General features: G+C 43.2%; 1 protein-coding gene across 6 annotated transcripts in view; it reads right to left on the reverse strand.

Moving 5' to 3' along the window:
* Window positions 1-17,265, reverse strand: part of SEC31A (SEC31 homolog A, COPII coat complex component) — a 40,826-nt gene that overhangs the window by 18,007 nt on the left and 5,554 nt on the right. For all 6 annotated transcript variants that reach the window (XM_064711164.1, XM_064711163.1, XM_064711161.1 and 3 more), the window contains exons 7-19: window positions 15,783-15,923; window positions 14,138-14,280; window positions 13,104-13,203; window positions 11,767-11,928; window positions 11,425-11,577; window positions 9,327-9,563; window positions 8,713-8,787; window positions 6,607-6,657; window positions 5,818-5,895; window positions 3,570-3,645; window positions 2,822-3,000; window positions 1,208-1,334; window positions 931-1,076 (exon numbers count right to left, since the gene is read on the reverse strand). In XM_064711164.1, the coding sequence (XP_064567234.1) occupies window positions 931-1,076; window positions 1,208-1,334; window positions 2,822-3,000; window positions 3,570-3,645; window positions 5,818-5,895; window positions 6,607-6,657; window positions 8,713-8,787; window positions 9,327-9,563; window positions 11,425-11,577; window positions 11,767-11,928; window positions 13,104-13,203; window positions 14,138-14,280; window positions 15,783-15,923 (1,668 nt within the window). The remainder of the gene's footprint in view (window positions 1-930; window positions 1,077-1,207; window positions 1,335-2,821; window positions 3,001-3,569; window positions 3,646-5,817; window positions 5,896-6,606; window positions 6,658-8,712; window positions 8,788-9,326; window positions 9,564-11,424; window positions 11,578-11,766; window positions 11,929-13,103; window positions 13,204-14,137; window positions 14,281-15,782; window positions 15,924-17,265) is intronic.

Here is a 17,265-nt window from a genome sequence, read left to right on the forward strand (position 1 = left end):
GCATTACATCTCTTGTACCACACAAAATATTTCAACCATACATTAATAATACAAATTGTTTTCTAACCATTTGTTTTTCCCTACAAATCAGCACTTGAAAAAAGGCAAGTGAAAAAAACCCCAGAACAACAGCTTCTATTGCCACTATCATAGTAAACAAGACACCTAATTAGGACTTCAACAACATTTTCCAATTTTACAGCCTGACAGACCAAAGCCATGCAATCAAAATGCAAATTCAAACTCAAGGTAACTCTGTAAATAAAGCCCTCAAAAATCAAATTATTTTGGTAATTCAGAGAGTTAATGACATGAAGCAAAACTCAGATACACATCAGTTCCTTCAATTAACTAAAGAGTCTCACAGTATCATCAAGTAAATACTTTCTAAAACTGGTTCTTCAAAGGCCTTAAACAGATAGAAGAAACTAGCATTGTATTACAAAATAAATTATTCCATTACTGCTTCGTTCCATCCATCAACCCTATTCCCTCAAGATATCAGCTATAAGCAATGTATTTCACTGCTGGAAACCAAGCCATGTATGGGCAAACCCCTAGGGAAAACTCTCATGAGAGCCTTCCTACAACTCCAGATTTAAATCTAATTCTATTGATTTCTTCTCCTGAGCTTCCAAAAGTACAAATATTTCCTAACCACAAAAGATGCAAGCACTGGAAGGCCCTTCTTTACCAAAACACTAAGAACTACAATTATTTTACACAAGAAGTGTATTAGTACCACTGCCCAAAGAACAAGGCAAGCACAGGGGGCATGTTTTCCAGTATCATATCTGTGTGTTATTTTTCCAGAAAGGAAAGGCTTGCATTCTGATGTGCATCAGACAGCAAAGCTTTACATTAGATAATTTAAGAGCCAAATTATTGCAGTTTGTTATTTCCAACACCATTCTTAATAGAATTACCAACCTGAAGAGACAAGGGGCTGTTTCCATCCTGAACTTTGGTCCAACAAGCAACAAGTTTATCCACGTTGCCAGCACAGATGTAACAGAGGCAAGCTTGTGTCTGCAGAATGCTGTCCCCCTCATTCTCCAGCCTGCTACCCAGGAGATCTAGATAAAATAAGAACAAAGATGCAGGTAAATCACTCTGGGTACCCCTCCCCAGCACTGCTGAAGCTGGGAAGCTGTGAGCAAAGCCATGATGCTGCTCTGGAATTATCCAGCCTGTGAAGGGTCCTTACCACAGAGGGCTGTAAACTCATCTGGCCTGGCATAAGTGAGCACAGCAGCCAAGGCCTCTCTCCAATTCTGCAGGTCACAAGACTGCACAATCTCTTTCCAGTTCTTTGTTACAACTGCAGTGATGAGCTAGAGCAGGAGAGAGACCACAGTCAGGATCTTGTTAAGACTTCCTTTGTTTAATGCACAGGATAATTTGGATCTGCTCCAGTGTACTCATCCCCACTATATCCAGGGTCATGACAGGTACTGCATTGCAGTTGAACAGCTGCACAAGAGCACATCTTTCTTAAAAAGGAAAATATCACAACACAACTCAGAACATGCAGAGGTCGATTATTCTTGCTACAAAATGAACAAGAAAAGAATACACTAATCTCCACAAGCTGGTGCAAATGCTTTTCAGCACTATTTTTGCAGACAAAGATAACCTACCAAGTATTTAGCTATAAAGTCCTTCTCCACAATACCTAGGGAGATGTATGAATTTTGTTTGTTAAAATGTTTCATTCAGCTTTAAGCTCTTGGTCTCAAGCTGACCAGTGAGGGGCAGTTGAAAAGGCTGCATAAAGAGCTGGCAGCAATATAAACCTGAGCTGGCTGTAGAAACCCTACACAAGCCACCTCTGCACAGCCCTCAGAATGGAATTCCAGTTTCATCCTTCTAAAACTCTGCCTCCAGTTATTTTGCTTTGGACAAAAGGCAGACTTGGCAGCTGTGCTGCTCTAGAGTGAACAAAGTCCTTCTCATGCCAAGACTTCAAGCTCAGAAACAGCTAGCAAGCAGTATGTGCGCAGTTTGGGACCAGAAGAGAAAAAACACACCTGAACAACAAATGCAACATCCTGACTACAAGGTCAATGTTTGCCTGTCAGCATAGGCACAAATAACTGGTCAGCTCTTCATCAAAACACCTTTTCCCAAAGGATGAACTACAGTGAAGAAATTCCTCGAAAAGCTGCCACCCTTGCTAAACCAACTGTTCTTTTAAAGCCACTTCTCCTGTTTCAACCTCCTGTCATTTCTTTCTCATATTGAAAATAGAAAGATTTCCACAAGCAGCATCAGCAACCCCTACCACTGCAAAAAGCTGAAAATAACAATAACCAGCTGGCCATAACATGCTGTCTCCTAGACAAAGGGTGAATAATCTATCCTGGGCATGCTTTGCTCTCTCTTCTGTGCATGCAGTAAAACAAAGCATCAGCAAAATCTGTGAAGGCTGATCACGGGCAGAAATCAACATAATGCTGCTGGCCCTGAGCATGGGCCACGTGTGAAAAAAGTGACAGAACAGCAGACTGAAATGTGCCCTTCTTAAAGCATTTGTCTTTATTGTTGACAATCTATTAGTGTATATGCAACTCAGAGACACTGGAGATGGGATAAAGAATACTTTTGTGTACTGATAAAGAATACTCTTGTGTACTGTTGTCCCCTTAATCAATGCATTAAAAAAGAGTAACAAAAATCTTTCTGCTCCAAGATCTTACCAACTTGAACACTTACTAACATCCGCCAGAAATAAATCTATAAAATAGCAAGAAAACTTTAAGGTGAAAAAGGGAGCTGCCAAAGGCATATGAGGATGTTATTTCTGACCTGAAACACATACCCTGGTAATTTTGCTGCGCATCTTGGCAAAGTACTTCTCCTGAGTGCGGGAGAGCAGCTCCTGCCCGCCGGCGATGGCCAGGATGATGGCGTCGGCCATGCGGTTGTCGTGCAGGCACAGATCCACTGCACTTTCAAAGTTCCCTGTCAGCAGAGCCTGTGTGATCAGCCCATCCACATCTGCAACGACACAGGGGGGCACTTCCAAATGCTGCCACAAAAGCCAGAGAGATGTGCAGCAGCAGGTGACGCTGTCCGACTGTGCAACGCTGGCACAGCCCACTCCCAGCCAGGTACTCACAGGGGCACAGCCATGCCACAGGGGCACTGCCAAGCATCACTTACCTTGTGACAGAGCAAGTTCCTAGAGGTCTAAATGGCCCCTAAAACAACTACCTGAATAGTGCCATAAAAAGCCAAACCTAGACAGGGGTCAGTGGTTTCTGTGTTACTCGAGATCCCCTGGGAGGCTCTGTAGAAACAGCACTTCATGCCTGACCAAGCGTATCTTCTTTTGTCGCTCAGAGTAGCTGCATGTCAGCAAGGGGGTACACAAGTGCTGTATAACTTCCTTCCTTCCTTAAAAAAACTATTTTCAAGTGCCTTGAGACTGTGTGAGAATGCAGTTAGAGGCAAGCAATCCTTCACAATCTGTACAGAATTTGCCTTCTCACTGGAACTCCAGTTTCAACAGCAGTACTCACAAATAACAGTACATACAATAAAAAAAATAGTAAGGTTTTTTGTACCTCCACTAACAGAAATGTTAAATGTTGTCTTTGCAGGTCCCAAATCTTCAGTTTCTTTTTTATGGTCCTTCAGCGTCTAAGAGAAAGGAAAAGAATAATTTCTGAGATTATGTAAACACTTAGAAAATGCAAACATTTTAAAACCATATGGCTCTTGCACTGCAAGTTAAATTTAGAGTTTTGGACTACCAGTCAGCTCAGAGACCATTAACTTAAAAGGGAAGGTTATCCCTGTGTGCCAGTTTGGGCAGAAGTAAAGCTACTTTTCTTCAGAGTAGCCAGTGTGGGGCTGTGTGATTTGTCCTGGAAACAGGGTTGATAATACAGAGATGTTGCTGCTTTTGCTGAGCAGCACTTGCACAGCACCAAGGCCTTTTCTGCTTCTCCTACTGCACCTCTGGTGAGAAGGTGCAGAGTGCATGGGAAGTTGGGATGAGACAACCAGGACAGCTGACCCCAAACTGAGCCAAGGGATATTCCAGGCCATTTACCATCATGCTCAGCACAATATAAAGCTGGAGGAAGAAGAAAGAGGGGGATGTTTGCAGGGATGGCATTTCTCTTCCCAAGTCACTGTTACATGTGATGAAGCTCAGCTTTCTTAGGGATGAAAATCTGCCTGCTCATGGGAAGCAGTTAATGAATTCCTTGTTTTCTTTGCTTTACCAATTAAAGTTCCTTTATCTCACAAGTACCAGCAGCCAGACACCTGGATCCTGGGTACCAACTTCCATCTGTAGCCATATACACACAGCCCCCTCCAAGCAAAGCTACAGCTGCAATGAGAAACTCAGAATCCTTTTCTTCCCTTCTCTTTCAGCCTTAACCCCTACCAAGAACAGTCTACCATTAATGAATACCCCTTTGAATTTCTCATCCTTGAAACGCTCTGCACTAGACATACACCCCAGTTTAATTAAGCAAATTACACATGAACACAAGCTCAATTTTCAATACAGAAGTCCAGTGTAGCACCCAGGACAGGAATGCTCAGTAGACAGAGGCTGCTGCTTCTATAAAACTCCCCCAGAAATAAAACAAAGACCACTTTGTGTGCGTACTGGATTTTGGGATTTCAAACATTTCAATAATAAAAAAAAAAACATCAAAAGACAAGTCTCTCTTCACCATCCATTTTCACAGCACAGGCTAACAGAGTGCAGAACCTGGCCCACAAACCACCTCCTCTGTCACAAGCCATTGCTCCACTACACTAAGGGAGCTCAGAAACACCCTGCTTGTTCAGCTAAACTGAAGGACAGAGCAGACCAAAGACATTTATTTAGAGGGGGAAGCAAGTCTGAAACAAGCTTGACGTTTGGCTCGTGAAAAGGACACAGCATCTGGGAAATGATTTTGTTGTCAGACAACACTGGATGAGTGTCTGGTATTGGTTGAGAGCATGTTGTGACTACCACAGGAATAATGTGCCCATCCAGTTACTTTATGTATGTGACAGCAAGTCCTGATGCATCACCAGTGGCTGCAGGCCAGGCTCACAGATATTTAGGTAGGCTAAGGCCATGTTTGGCTGTGAATTCTCTCCAGAAGAGACATTTGTAATGAGATATTGGATATCTTCATGACTGCATACAGCAAAGCCCTTACACTGTCAGACACACACAGCTGCCAGTACAGAGCCTAAAGAACTAACAAGCAATCAGGCACCTAACCCAAGGAGAGCATCCTGATTTTAGTGTCTTTAACAGGCTGTTTGTTATGTGTGCACCACCCCAACATGCATGAGCCTTAAACCACTGTCCCCATCTCCAGACAGCTGCAGAAGGCACCAAGCACAGGAAGCACAGCTACCAGCCCAAAATCTAACCCAAAAGGAAGACTGAGGGAATAGGGAAGAATGAAGTTGGCCTGTTCACACAGCAACACACTATTTTCAGTGCTAGTGACACCTCACAAGGCAGAGACTGGGTCCTTAGTGCTAATAAGAGACCTGTCCTCATATGTAAAACACAGGGTTGAAAACAATCCTATTCAAACAGTGTGTAGGATCCCAAATGCTGGCATGGTTGAGCACAAACTGCCTTCAGTAAACCTAGCTGAACATACTGCCTGAAGCAGATGAAACAAAAATCCCAGCAAGAGTCCAGCTTTACCATTATAAATAATTTTTTTTTGTATTTCTGTATATCCTCAGCAGCAGGAAAAGCCAAGAAAATGAAATGCTGTTAAAAGGAACAAAGTAAATACAAGGGATGTCAGCAGGGTTAGTCTAGAGGGCAACAGATACCTCTCCCAAGAACTGCTCCTCTGTAGTCTGGCCTTCATCCCCCTCGTTTGGCACAGATCCATCAGATTCTGCAGGAGCCTTCAGCAGAGAGAAGATGCCATAAACATCCACCAGCAAAAGAGGTAGGAATACTCTGCATTGCAGAGTACAGTCACCTTTCCACCAACCAACAGTAAGAACCAGACTGAAAATCACAGAAATGCACTGGCAATATATGCTTGAGTCCCTAAACAGGGTAGAGGCCCTGTTTCCTTGCTCTCTGTCATTACACAGTATCTTGTGCTGTTTTCATCTCAGCTGCCTCAAAACATGCAAAAAAAAAAGCTTTCTTCCCCATGAGGCAGCTACAGATGACTCTGAACTGTCTGTGGCACAAAAGCACAGCAGAGTCCTGCTGTGGACTCAGGCCATTGCAATTACAGTGTGGGCAGTGCCTGAGCTGTAGGTACTGCTCTTGCAGGAGAAGTTACAGGACCACACACTCAGCCCTGCTTTCTTTAAGGCCTGATTATGGTGCTGCTCTTGAAATCAGGTGCCAATGAGACCCCATATTAAAACCTGTGCCTGAGAGCCCTTCATTGAAAAAGGAGGGGAACATCTGAGTGGAGAAGTGGTTGGTTTTTTTAAATAACACCTCCATCCTGCTGAACGTAGGAACTTGCCACACACTGGATTATTTGTGACTTACTTTGGAACAGCTATCAAGTGGAAAGAAAAATAATTCTTACTTTACAAATTACTATGGCATTATAAAAGTAACCACAGAGTTACATATATGTGTTTGCTTACCTCTCCCAAGGCACCATCTGCAAGATCTTCTTTATTCAGAGCAGATGTGATCTAGAAAACAAAGATTTAAGTAAGAACCATTTAAAGAGGCACCAAATTCTCAGATTGCAAAACTGGCACATGTAGCTACTCTGTTGCTTGCACAACAGTTAACATGAAATTAAACACTTTAACATAAAACTAACGCCATTTCCTCTTCCAGCCTGCAGATGGATTTACTGCTAAGATACCTGCACCCCAAGCTCAGCTGTCCTACACCTTTAAACCTTTATTGTCAGCTCAAGGGCCTCAAACCTCACTAGAGAGCTGCTGGAAACTACAGGAATAAAAATCAGTATCAGAACATGAAGGACAAAATCCTCTGTCTGCTCTAGTCAGGGAAAATAAAGCAGTGACAATCCTTGTGGAACAGAGAGCCTGTCAGGAAGTTGTGGGTTCCTGACATCAAGCACTTGGCTGTGGGCTAGGATTTTCCAAGGTAAAAAAAGAGTTACAATGCCCAGCCTCTACTGCTTTGCAAAGCAAACCTAACTCCAGATTCAATTAGGGCTCTCAAACCAGCAATTTTATGTACAGAGTTTCTATATTATTTCAGCATCAGGGAGCCTGGGTTTCACATTGCTCCTAAAATTATCTACTATTTTTTTGTATTGTAGGCTTTATTTTACCCTTGTGGGCTGGTTTGTGTAGAGAGCTGAGCTCAAATTGCTGGAGACAGTTTTCTCTTTCTTTTTTAATCACTAGTTTACAATAAAAATGAGAAATCCAGGACTTGGCTTGCATGAGAATCACAGGTTTTAAGAATATAACCCACCCTTCCCACGTTCTTCACAGCTTATTACAAGAAGCTGAAATCTGTGATCTCTGTTTTTACTTGCCTAATGGTACCAATAATAGGAAAACCAAGTTGTGATTTAGTGAGCTTTCCATCTGGGTATCACAAACTTTCACATGAGCTGTATTATGCTGCTTCTTCACACTGAAAAAAACATGGAGTCAACTTCTGTGTGGAATGTTTTCAGAAAGCAGCTACATAAAACCAGGACCTTGTAGCTCCTTCAATCTGTTCCCTAAATACTGAATAATGGGATAAGCCCAGCATTCCAGGCCACCCAGTTCAGCTGTGCCCATTTTCCCAGCTTCTCCCCATGCACAGGGCATATAAACCCAAAGCAAAAGCAAGCAGTGGGTTTTAATCTCATGAGGTCACTCTGCAGAACCACTAGTGAATTTCAACTGGATTTTCTAATTGAGATCTGCCTTTCAAAAACAGGATTACCCTTGCTGTGTTTGCCTTTGGACAAATATTTAGAAGCTGAGGACAAACTGTTGTCAAAACCATGGGTTTTTTTCCATAATCATATTAATTTTGTCCTGAACGGCATTTAATTTGTGAGCACAATACACTTGAATGAAGCCACTCTTTGAAAATAAAACATTCGTTTGATATAATGAAAATGAGTCAAATGTTAAAATCCACTGAAACAGAGCTGAAGAAATACTAGATAGTTCCTGGGCAGACAGCTGAAAACAACAGAGCCAAAAGGCACAGCAGGTAAGTCCCTGTAACACTGAATAAAAATCTTCCAGCTGGGAAGAAAGGTCTATAATGATGTGCAAATTGCTTCCTGGTAATCCAAATTTTGCTTTTCCAAATGCAACCACGTTTGACCTTTGGGCTTGTTTTTTTTCCTTCCCTTTCAAAAATGAAGAATGTCTCCCACAAACTAAAAAGACTAGCCCAGATTTTCCTAATTAATGAAAACTGCTTACATGTTCTTCAACCAGAAAGCCTAAAAGCAGATCCCTTTCCACCATGCTCAAGTAGAAGGATGTCACATAGCAAAGTTACATTTATTGATCCATAGCCTGGATCAATAAATATCAAAGCTTCTTGATGAGTGAGAATTTCACATCAACAATGGACAGCCAGATGCAGACACACCTCTGAAGTCTGCTGCCTGCTCTGGCATTTCCACTGAACGTCCATATTACAAGAAGACAAAAGTATTGAGAAAACCCAACTGAGCAAACTGTTTTCTGTAAGAATTCTGAAATTAAAGTCTGAAATTCGAAAGTTATTAATCTCACATATTTCACATTTACCTTCTTCTTCAGATCATCCTTCCTGTATCCTAAGAGCTCGAGGTATCTAACACGTGAATCCTCTTCGAAGTTCACCTTTAAAGAGTTAAAGACTATATTGCAATTCATAATTTTCCATTTTCTCCCTCACTGCCACAAATGACCCAGGGAGATTTAATGACTTGAGTAGACTGAATGTAATAAAGAGAAATGCAAAAACCTTCAGTGACTTGGGCAAGGCTTCCATCTGGTTACTGCAGGTGAACCATGTGTTTATCTGCTTCACTTGGAAACCTCTAAAATGCTTAGAGTGAGCAGTGAAAGCCCATCTAAAGCTATCCCAAAGCTTTAATCCTTCTCACAAACCCTGTACAAATATGTGCTGATGGGGAATATCCAAAACCATGGGATACCCTCACCCACACCTTTGCTTTGCCATGACTCCCCACAAACCCCCTTGGTCCTGAGGACCCTCCCTCCTCTGGTGGGCTCCTGCAGTGCCATGGCTCATGGGCACTATTCCCACAGCCTGCAGCTTTGGGTTCCCAGCACCTCTTCAGCCAAATGTGCAGAAGGAACCATGTCCTGGCTGTCCCAGTCCCTGGGGATCTCCTGCAGGGCTGCCAGCCTGTTACCTTTAAGAAGGCCCACACGTTCCTCTCAAAGTCAGCCAGGGCCATGTCCATTTTCTTCTGGCAGTAGCTGACAAAGCTCTGGGACTGCACAGCCTCCTGCAGCTGGTTTGAGCGGGCCAGGAACTCCTTCTCTGTGACAACCTGGCTCACGTAGACGTGGGGATGCTGCTGCTGCTGCTCCATGCCTGGCTGCTGAGGAGGCCTGGAATTCTCAAATGTCACCAGCTTCCCTCCAAACTGCAATTGAAGCACACATACAGCATGTGAAAATACAAGTATACAGCAGGGGAGCATGTATCAAAGTGTATTTTGGAATTCTCAAATGTCACCAGCTTGCCTCCAAACTGCAATTGAAGCACACATACAGCATGTGAAAATACAAGTACACAGCAGGGGAGCATGTATCAAAATGTATTTTATATAACATGTATATGATTATTGTCCAATAACTGAATACTCCTGACATCTGCTCATTTATTTGTTCTCCACCCCATTCCAAACTTCTATGCCTGTAAGGAGCTTGTTGGATAAGTAGGTTCACATTTATAAGATTTATAAGCACAGCCATTCCTGTGCCTGTTTTTTTCTCAGACAAAAGACAGACCAGAAACAGAGCTGGAGCTGTGGGTCTATGCAGTATTCAGCAACAGTGGAGTATCTAGTGATATTGCAGTGCAGTTGCCAAAGAAACCTTTACTTAACATCATCAAGTAAATGCTCAAGCATGATGTCTGCCCTGCTCTTGCCAGGCTGTTTAGCAGCTGAAACTCTATTGAGAGAAAGGCAGTAAGTTGTGACAACATTTGAAGATGTCAAATCAACCCAAGAAAATAATTACGATATTTATAATATTATTTCATTCTATAGCTCAAAGTTAATTTAGACAGGCAAATCCAGTACAACCTGCATTAGAAAAAAGCAAAAGCCTAGCCAGGGAAAAGACTGACACCTGGCTCCTAGGAGACCAGGACAAATAAGGGAAAAAACATCATAAAATGACACATCAGTTCAGTGGCTAGGCAACATCACTTCTCTTTGACAGGAGAAAATTGCATTTAATTTGCACATCAGATCATGAATAAACAGATATATGATGCTGAAAACTGAGTAGTATTACAGCAGAGAAATCAAATTCAAATGGACAGGCTAAAATCTCCAGAAGTTCCCAAATAAATGGCCTGTGGGTTTAGAAAATAAGCCAGAAGCGGAGCCAAGGAGCAAAAAAGCTGAGCTTGCCATCCCCTCAGGTGGCTCCTCTGCAAATGAACCAGCCATGGAGGAACCTATCCTTGTGCTGCTACAGCAACTCCTGTTACTTGGATCAAATCTAACCTGAGTGTTCTCTACTGACTCACATTGAGTGCAGTTTGAAGCTATGAAGTCCCAGATACTTGCCCAGTTTGGTCTCATTCTCCCCCAATGTATATTTACTTACTCTAAAGCAAGCACTGCACAGAAACAAAAGCAAAGCCCTAATGCCAGAACACAAACAAATGTCTCTCAGACATGTTTCTTGTCCCAAGCATTTTGGTCAGGCTTTTGCTGTCACCAGTGCCCTGTCTGGAAGGCACCCAGAGCATCTCCCATTATGATAACAAAGAGCAAGATGTCCCAGGGTGGAGCACCACACTGAACTCCCCCCTTCCTATGGAGTTTGGCAGGTGGCAGCACCATCTCCCTACCTGCCAGGCCAGCCCTGCCCATCCCTGTCTCTTACAGTATTTATCATGACTCCTGTGGCAGGGACAAATGATGAGGAGAACTCCACTGATATCAGAAGGACATTATCAGAAACACCAGATAATTAACTACTTTATTATACTATATTATTCTATACTATATTACACTACATCTAAACTGAATTTGCCAAGCACCCAACTGCACAGCATCTCATGACTGTCAGCTTACAGTCCTGACACACATGCTTGGCCCTGATAGGCCAAGGAAACAAAACACCATCACCCTGGGTAAACATCTCCATATTGCATTCTACCTTGGCACAACACAGGAGCAGCAAATGAGACAACAACTGTTTTGATCATTCTTTTCTCTGCTTCTCTCAGGTTCAGAGAACGTGAATCCCACAGTCTCTCCTTACCGAGAAGGACGCTCCCATGGGCCGCCGGATCCACTTGGGTGGTTTCTTCAGAGGCATCACCACACTCTGTGGGGCAGTCTGCTGGGGGAGCTGCAGGGGAGGCAGGGGCTGCCCCGTGCCAAAGGGATCAAGGTTCCCAAAAGACGAAGAGAGCTTTGATAACACAAGGGGGAAAAACCAAAGCGACATTAATAAACGAAATATCTATTTGTGCTATAAATGAAACATCTATTTGTGCTGAAGCACTCCTGCAAGCAGGGCTGCAGGCAGCCACTGAAGACTTCCCATATTTTGTTCCCCCCCTCCCCACTTTCTGTCCCTATTCTGAACAATTTTCACCACCTGGTCAACTTGTTTCTGCCTGAGGCCATCGGCGCTGCCACCCATGATGGAGTAGACGCTGATGCGGCCGTCGAAGGAGGCTGCAGAGAGCACTGCAGGGTTCCTGGGGCACCACTGGATGTCAAAGCACCACTGCGTGTTCGTGGGCAGCTCGTACAGCACCTGGGAGCAAACCAAGCCCAACAAATCAGAGCTTTCATGGAGCACTCTACCCGACAGCAACAACCTTCCCGTGTGCCCCGAGGCTGCTCTGCTCTCCCCGCTCCCCAGCAGCCTCCCCACCACCACACACACTGACAGTGGGCAAACCCTGATGATCCCCAAACAGCAGAACACCACACACCCCTGCTTCATCTCCTCCTCCTCCCGTTAAACCTTCTGTTGAATCCTCACAGGACAAATGATGCAGGTGGGGTGTCTGTGCTGTCCCACTGTGAGCTGCTCACATTCACATTAGCTTATTCAGAGCTGATTTGGGTATCCTCACACACTGTGCAGAGGAAGTCTGTTTTCACAGGGAAACTAAAAAGGGTAAAACCTGCACCCTGGGCAGACAGCCTTTTGTGCCATAGAACAGACAAGCTCCCCTTACAGCAGATATTTAACCACAAACCAGGAGAAACTCAAAGAACAAAATGCTGTCTCCCATGGAACTCATTTTTAGTTTTAAAAAATTTGTAACAGCACAGGATCCAGCTCAGATAACTCACCTAACACTGTACAGCTTTTGCACTTTTGGCCCAATGTCTGAATTTGAGAAACACTTCCCATTCCACAATTATTGCCCACTGGAGGCAAGGGGCCCTCCAGCATGTCTGAAGCCTTTTTTCCTGGTCTAGGGACAAACACTGTCTGAAAAACAGATCTGCATTCTCTTTGAAAGATATTCCCAGGCAAAAAGGATGGGGTGGGATTTGAGTGGCTCTCACTGATCTGCTACAACTATGACAACCTAAAAATACCCTCCTGGCTGGATAAAGTTCTTAGAGAAGGAAAAAGGCAATTGCAACCATGATCCAGCCACACTGAACTCAAAATAAAAGAGTAGGAAGCATATACTTAGTTTAAGTGGAGCCATTTCCATCTCTTCTAAGGAACAGGGACATCACTACTCAGTAAGAGAGAAGCTGCAAGGACAAATGTGTAATATTGACAATACCAGGAAGGAATCCTGCACCACCACAACAAGCTCAGAAGACATGTATAGCAAATAGGATAGGGGGCAACATCCCACAGAAGCATAATTCCTAGGAATGCAAGCACAGGAACACGTGCTTTACATGTGCCACCTTTAAAAATCCCAAATATGTCCGTTCAAAGGGGTATGGATACAATACCTCTCCTGTGTTAGGGTTGGAGCAGAGAATTTTAGCATCCTTCCCACAGCTAAGTAGCAGCTCTGGATCTGCCATACTCCAAGCAATGGCCAATATACCCCTGCATGAAAAGCCAAAACAAAAAAAAGCTTAATGTAAATGCAAAATGGTGATAAACAAAGCATATTTAGAAGTTCAGCATTCCATGTCAAAATGCCCTCTCTACCCCTTCCTCTTACAGGAGGAGGAATTTTTCAATGTTAGCAGCCCTTGTTTTGTTGAAATAGATGTTTGCCATTTTCTGCATGAAAAGGTATAAAGATGTAGCCATTGTATCTGAAAATCACATGCAACAGTCACATGGGAGGAGCTGGGCATCAGTAACAACATGGTTTGTTTGCCTGCAGTGTCTCTAATACCCAGTGTGCAAACCCACAGGTACGGTCACTGACTAGGAAGCTTTGCAGCTTTTTCTTAGCAAGACATTCAACCCAGCAGAACCCACTGGCAGCAGTTTTGGTAGAAGCCACAACACTGTTCTCCCTTCTTAAATCAAGCACTGGATCTGAGCAATAAGGAAAGTTTCACCAACAACAGAGGAGGGACAAGAATTTGACAAAATCATCCACTACACCAAAAATGAAGGCATTTTAGAGGACTGAGGGCAGAGAAACTGTGCAAACCCACACAAGGATGTGCCTGGGTGTATGTTATTCCGCCAAAATCAACTACTACTAATTCTTTTTTCCTTAGCTTCCTCTTCTTAAAATACTTAGAAACAAACAAGCAGCTTCACTGTTTCAGCAGCTTGGTGGACTTGTTTATTTAATTTTGGGGCTAGTTTCCTTCAGAGTACCAAGCTCCAAAAACACAAGTCTTTCATGGCACAGGGCTGGCTGGTCAGCAAGCCAGCATAGAGCAGTGGCTGCTGCTGAAATTGCCAGCACCAGGGAGCCTTCCTCCTCAGGGAACAGCAGGAAGTGGGATGTACAAACCAGGGCAGGCACCAACAGTGCAAATACCATGGAGCACACCACGCTGTGTAAGACTCATACCTTGTGTGACTTTCCAGAACACGAAGTGGGGAGGAGGCAAATCTCAGGTCCCACATCTGAATAACAGGCAGCCTGTCGTCCTCTGAGGCCAAAACCATCTGGGTGGCAACTTCAGGGTGCCATGCCAAGCCTGAGCAGTGCATCTGAGGGGAGACATTGGGCCAAAGCATCACACAGCTGAGCAGCACTAAAGGAAAGAGAAAACTAACCCAAATTTGTCTGTGTGCATGGTAAAGCACCACTGCAAGGGAATTTGCAGCTGTCTTTCCAGGCATTATTTCTGACTGCATTCAGACTGTGAAATTCTCCTTATTCCTGTGAATGAGGAGACTTGCACTTCAGTTTCCCAGGGTCCTTTCAGAGAGATTACACTGTGCTGACTTTTTCACAGTCCTAGGTTTTAATGTGAGAAAACACTAAAGCTCACCATATAAACCCTTTTCTTTATTATTTTTATTGCTATTCTAATAAAAGCCATCATTAGGCAGAGGTTATTGGCATGAGAACACTGTATCACAGGACTACCATCACATGATGAAGACAGCCTACTGTGCTGCTGTTATGTCAAGCAACAAACACAGAAAACACTGAAAGTTACACAGTTTATCAAAATAATAATACTGTGAGGAAAGAGCTACTTCCCAACTACCCACTTCTAAGTTTCATTTTTAACTCTTGCTGTATCTTTGGAGTTTGTTATAGTGACATTCTATTTAAAACAATACAAAATTATACAAATATGTCACTCTCCACGAGTTGAACTCTTTTTTGCACTTACACTCCCTAAAGGGGTGGCATGGTGGTTATAACTATAGGAGCACCCCTCTAACCTGCTCAATGCCACACTTCTCTGTGCAAAATCAATAAAATCTTTCTGTGGTAGCCCCAAACAGATCAGTAAGTGCTTTTTCAAAATTCAATCAATCATCACTCTGACAGGACACCTGAGTGCCTTGCCTTGCCTTGCTTCAGCCTGCATCTGGCTATTTTAATTTATAATGCCAACAACCCCTCTTGCATAAATATACTCCCAAGAGCAAACTGGGCCAGGCACCAGTATCTCTGGCTATTGTATCTGCCAGGCATCCCCAATGAAGGCAGGAATGATGCATCTGACTCCATGTTCTCAGAAGGCTAATTTATTACTTTATTATATAAAATTACATATATTATATTTAAATATTATTTTATATATTATATTTAAAATTTATTACTTTATTATCTTACTATATTATATTAAAGAATACTATACTAACTAAAGATTACAGAAAGGATACTTACTGAATGCTAAAAGGATAATAATGAAAACTCGTGACTCTTTGGGAGTCCTGACCCAGCTTGGCCCCAATTGGCCAAAGACTCAAAACAACTCACACCAGAATCCAATGAAACTTGTGGGTAAGCAATCTCCAAACACATTTCAGAGAGAACAACACAGGAGAAGCAAATGAGATAAGAATTGTTTTCCTTTTCTCTGAGGCTTCTCAGCTTCCCAGGAGAGAAATCCTGGGCGAAGGGATTTTTTCAGAGAACGTGAATGCCACATGTGTCACACAAAAAGGGGTGCCCTGAGCCATCCCCGCAGTTCTGAGCAAGCACCAGCAGCTGCAGGAGAGAACAGCACTGGGGAGAGAACAGCACTCACCCTGTTGTTGTGGTCGCTGACTTTGATGATGGGCTCGTTCTTCCGGAGGTCCCAGACGGTGGCCCTGCCACTGGGGCTGGCGGACGCCAGGATGTGCTGCACTTGCCTGTTCCATGCAATGCAGCTGATGTCCTCCAGAGGCTGCGGCACACACACAAGCCTGTCACAACCCCGCAGGCCCAAACCCCGCTCTGTTCAGCACTTGCTAAGTGGGAAATCTGCAAGGAGAGTGCCCCGTGTACTGGGAGTGTTCTGGCTTCCTTTCTACACGTGCTGTAGTGTACAACACCTGAAAACACTGATGTTCAGAATTCCTCTGTTATTTTCTGCTTTACAGTACTACACATTAGTTTCTAAAACAAGACTAAGCAAAACTGTCTTCAAGAACAGAAAATTACTCCATGGAAGTATATATAGGTATATGCTCTTTTGTATTTAGCAAAAAAAAAGATTTGCTTGGAGAAATTCCATGCTTTTTTTTTAAATTCCCCTCCAGTTCTTATTTTTAGACTAAAAATTGAAAGCAGTATTAACCCAGCTCTTGTTGCCCTATTACTTCTGGTTGTCATTATGCATATGGACGAAAAGATATCCCAGCCTAAAAAAATCACTATTAGACATAAAAAGTTTTTTACAGGGATCTCTAAGGTGAACATCCCCTCAAATGCCTACATGTTAATAAATTACTTGAACTAAACCAAGTAATCAAACCTCACAGAGCTTAAACTAAAAATCTTTAAATTGAAGATTACTTCTCATCCCATTTGCACACTTTTTTGTCTCCAAATTATCATGCAGTAATAAACCCATTTTCCAGCAACCACGAACTTCTGTGGAATTTTGTAACAGCAAGAGAAGTGTACTTGCATTGAAACAACTTCCTCCCATTCTTCCATTTCCTTCACAAGGCAAAAGGCACAAAAGACTATTGTTTTTCCCACTGATGATCTTTAAGAGACACAAGCTAAACACTGGACCTTGAGCATAGCAATCAAACCACTCCCTGAAACCCACCAAGGTAACTGCAGAACCCACTGCCTCATCATCTGACTTCTCAGTAGCTGCTTTTTATCTTTCTCCTACTTTTCTTTGTGTACCTTCACCATCTTCAGATTTGTGCATGCAGTAAAACACGTAGAGGAAGACTAAAAGCCAAGTAATGCTTATGGTATTTGAAAAGGAGTGTAGCCTAAAAGACTCTGCTTGCCGCTTGATAAAATGCAACATTTCCCAAAGATTAAGGGGACACCACAGTTTTCCCTGGCCAAATACAATTTTTTAACAAAAAATTGCCACATGAAGACATGGCTGGCTTGTGCAGCAAGCCAAAACTGCGGGTCTGGTGTGGATAAAGAAGACAGCACATCCAGGGTTGCTGCAGGGGAATTGAGCACACCACTCACTGCATGGACTGCACACTTGCACTTACAGGTACAGCCAGGACACTGCTCCCCAGGGGCTACAAAAGCAGCAGCATCCTGTC

The sequence above is a fragment of the Zonotrichia leucophrys genome, chromosome 4 (assembly GCF_028769735.1).
Source record: "Zonotrichia leucophrys gambelii isolate GWCS_2022_RI chromosome 4, RI_Zleu_2.0, whole genome shotgun sequence".
Classification (NCBI taxonomy): Eukaryota; Metazoa; Chordata; class Aves; order Passeriformes; family Passerellidae; genus Zonotrichia; species Zonotrichia leucophrys.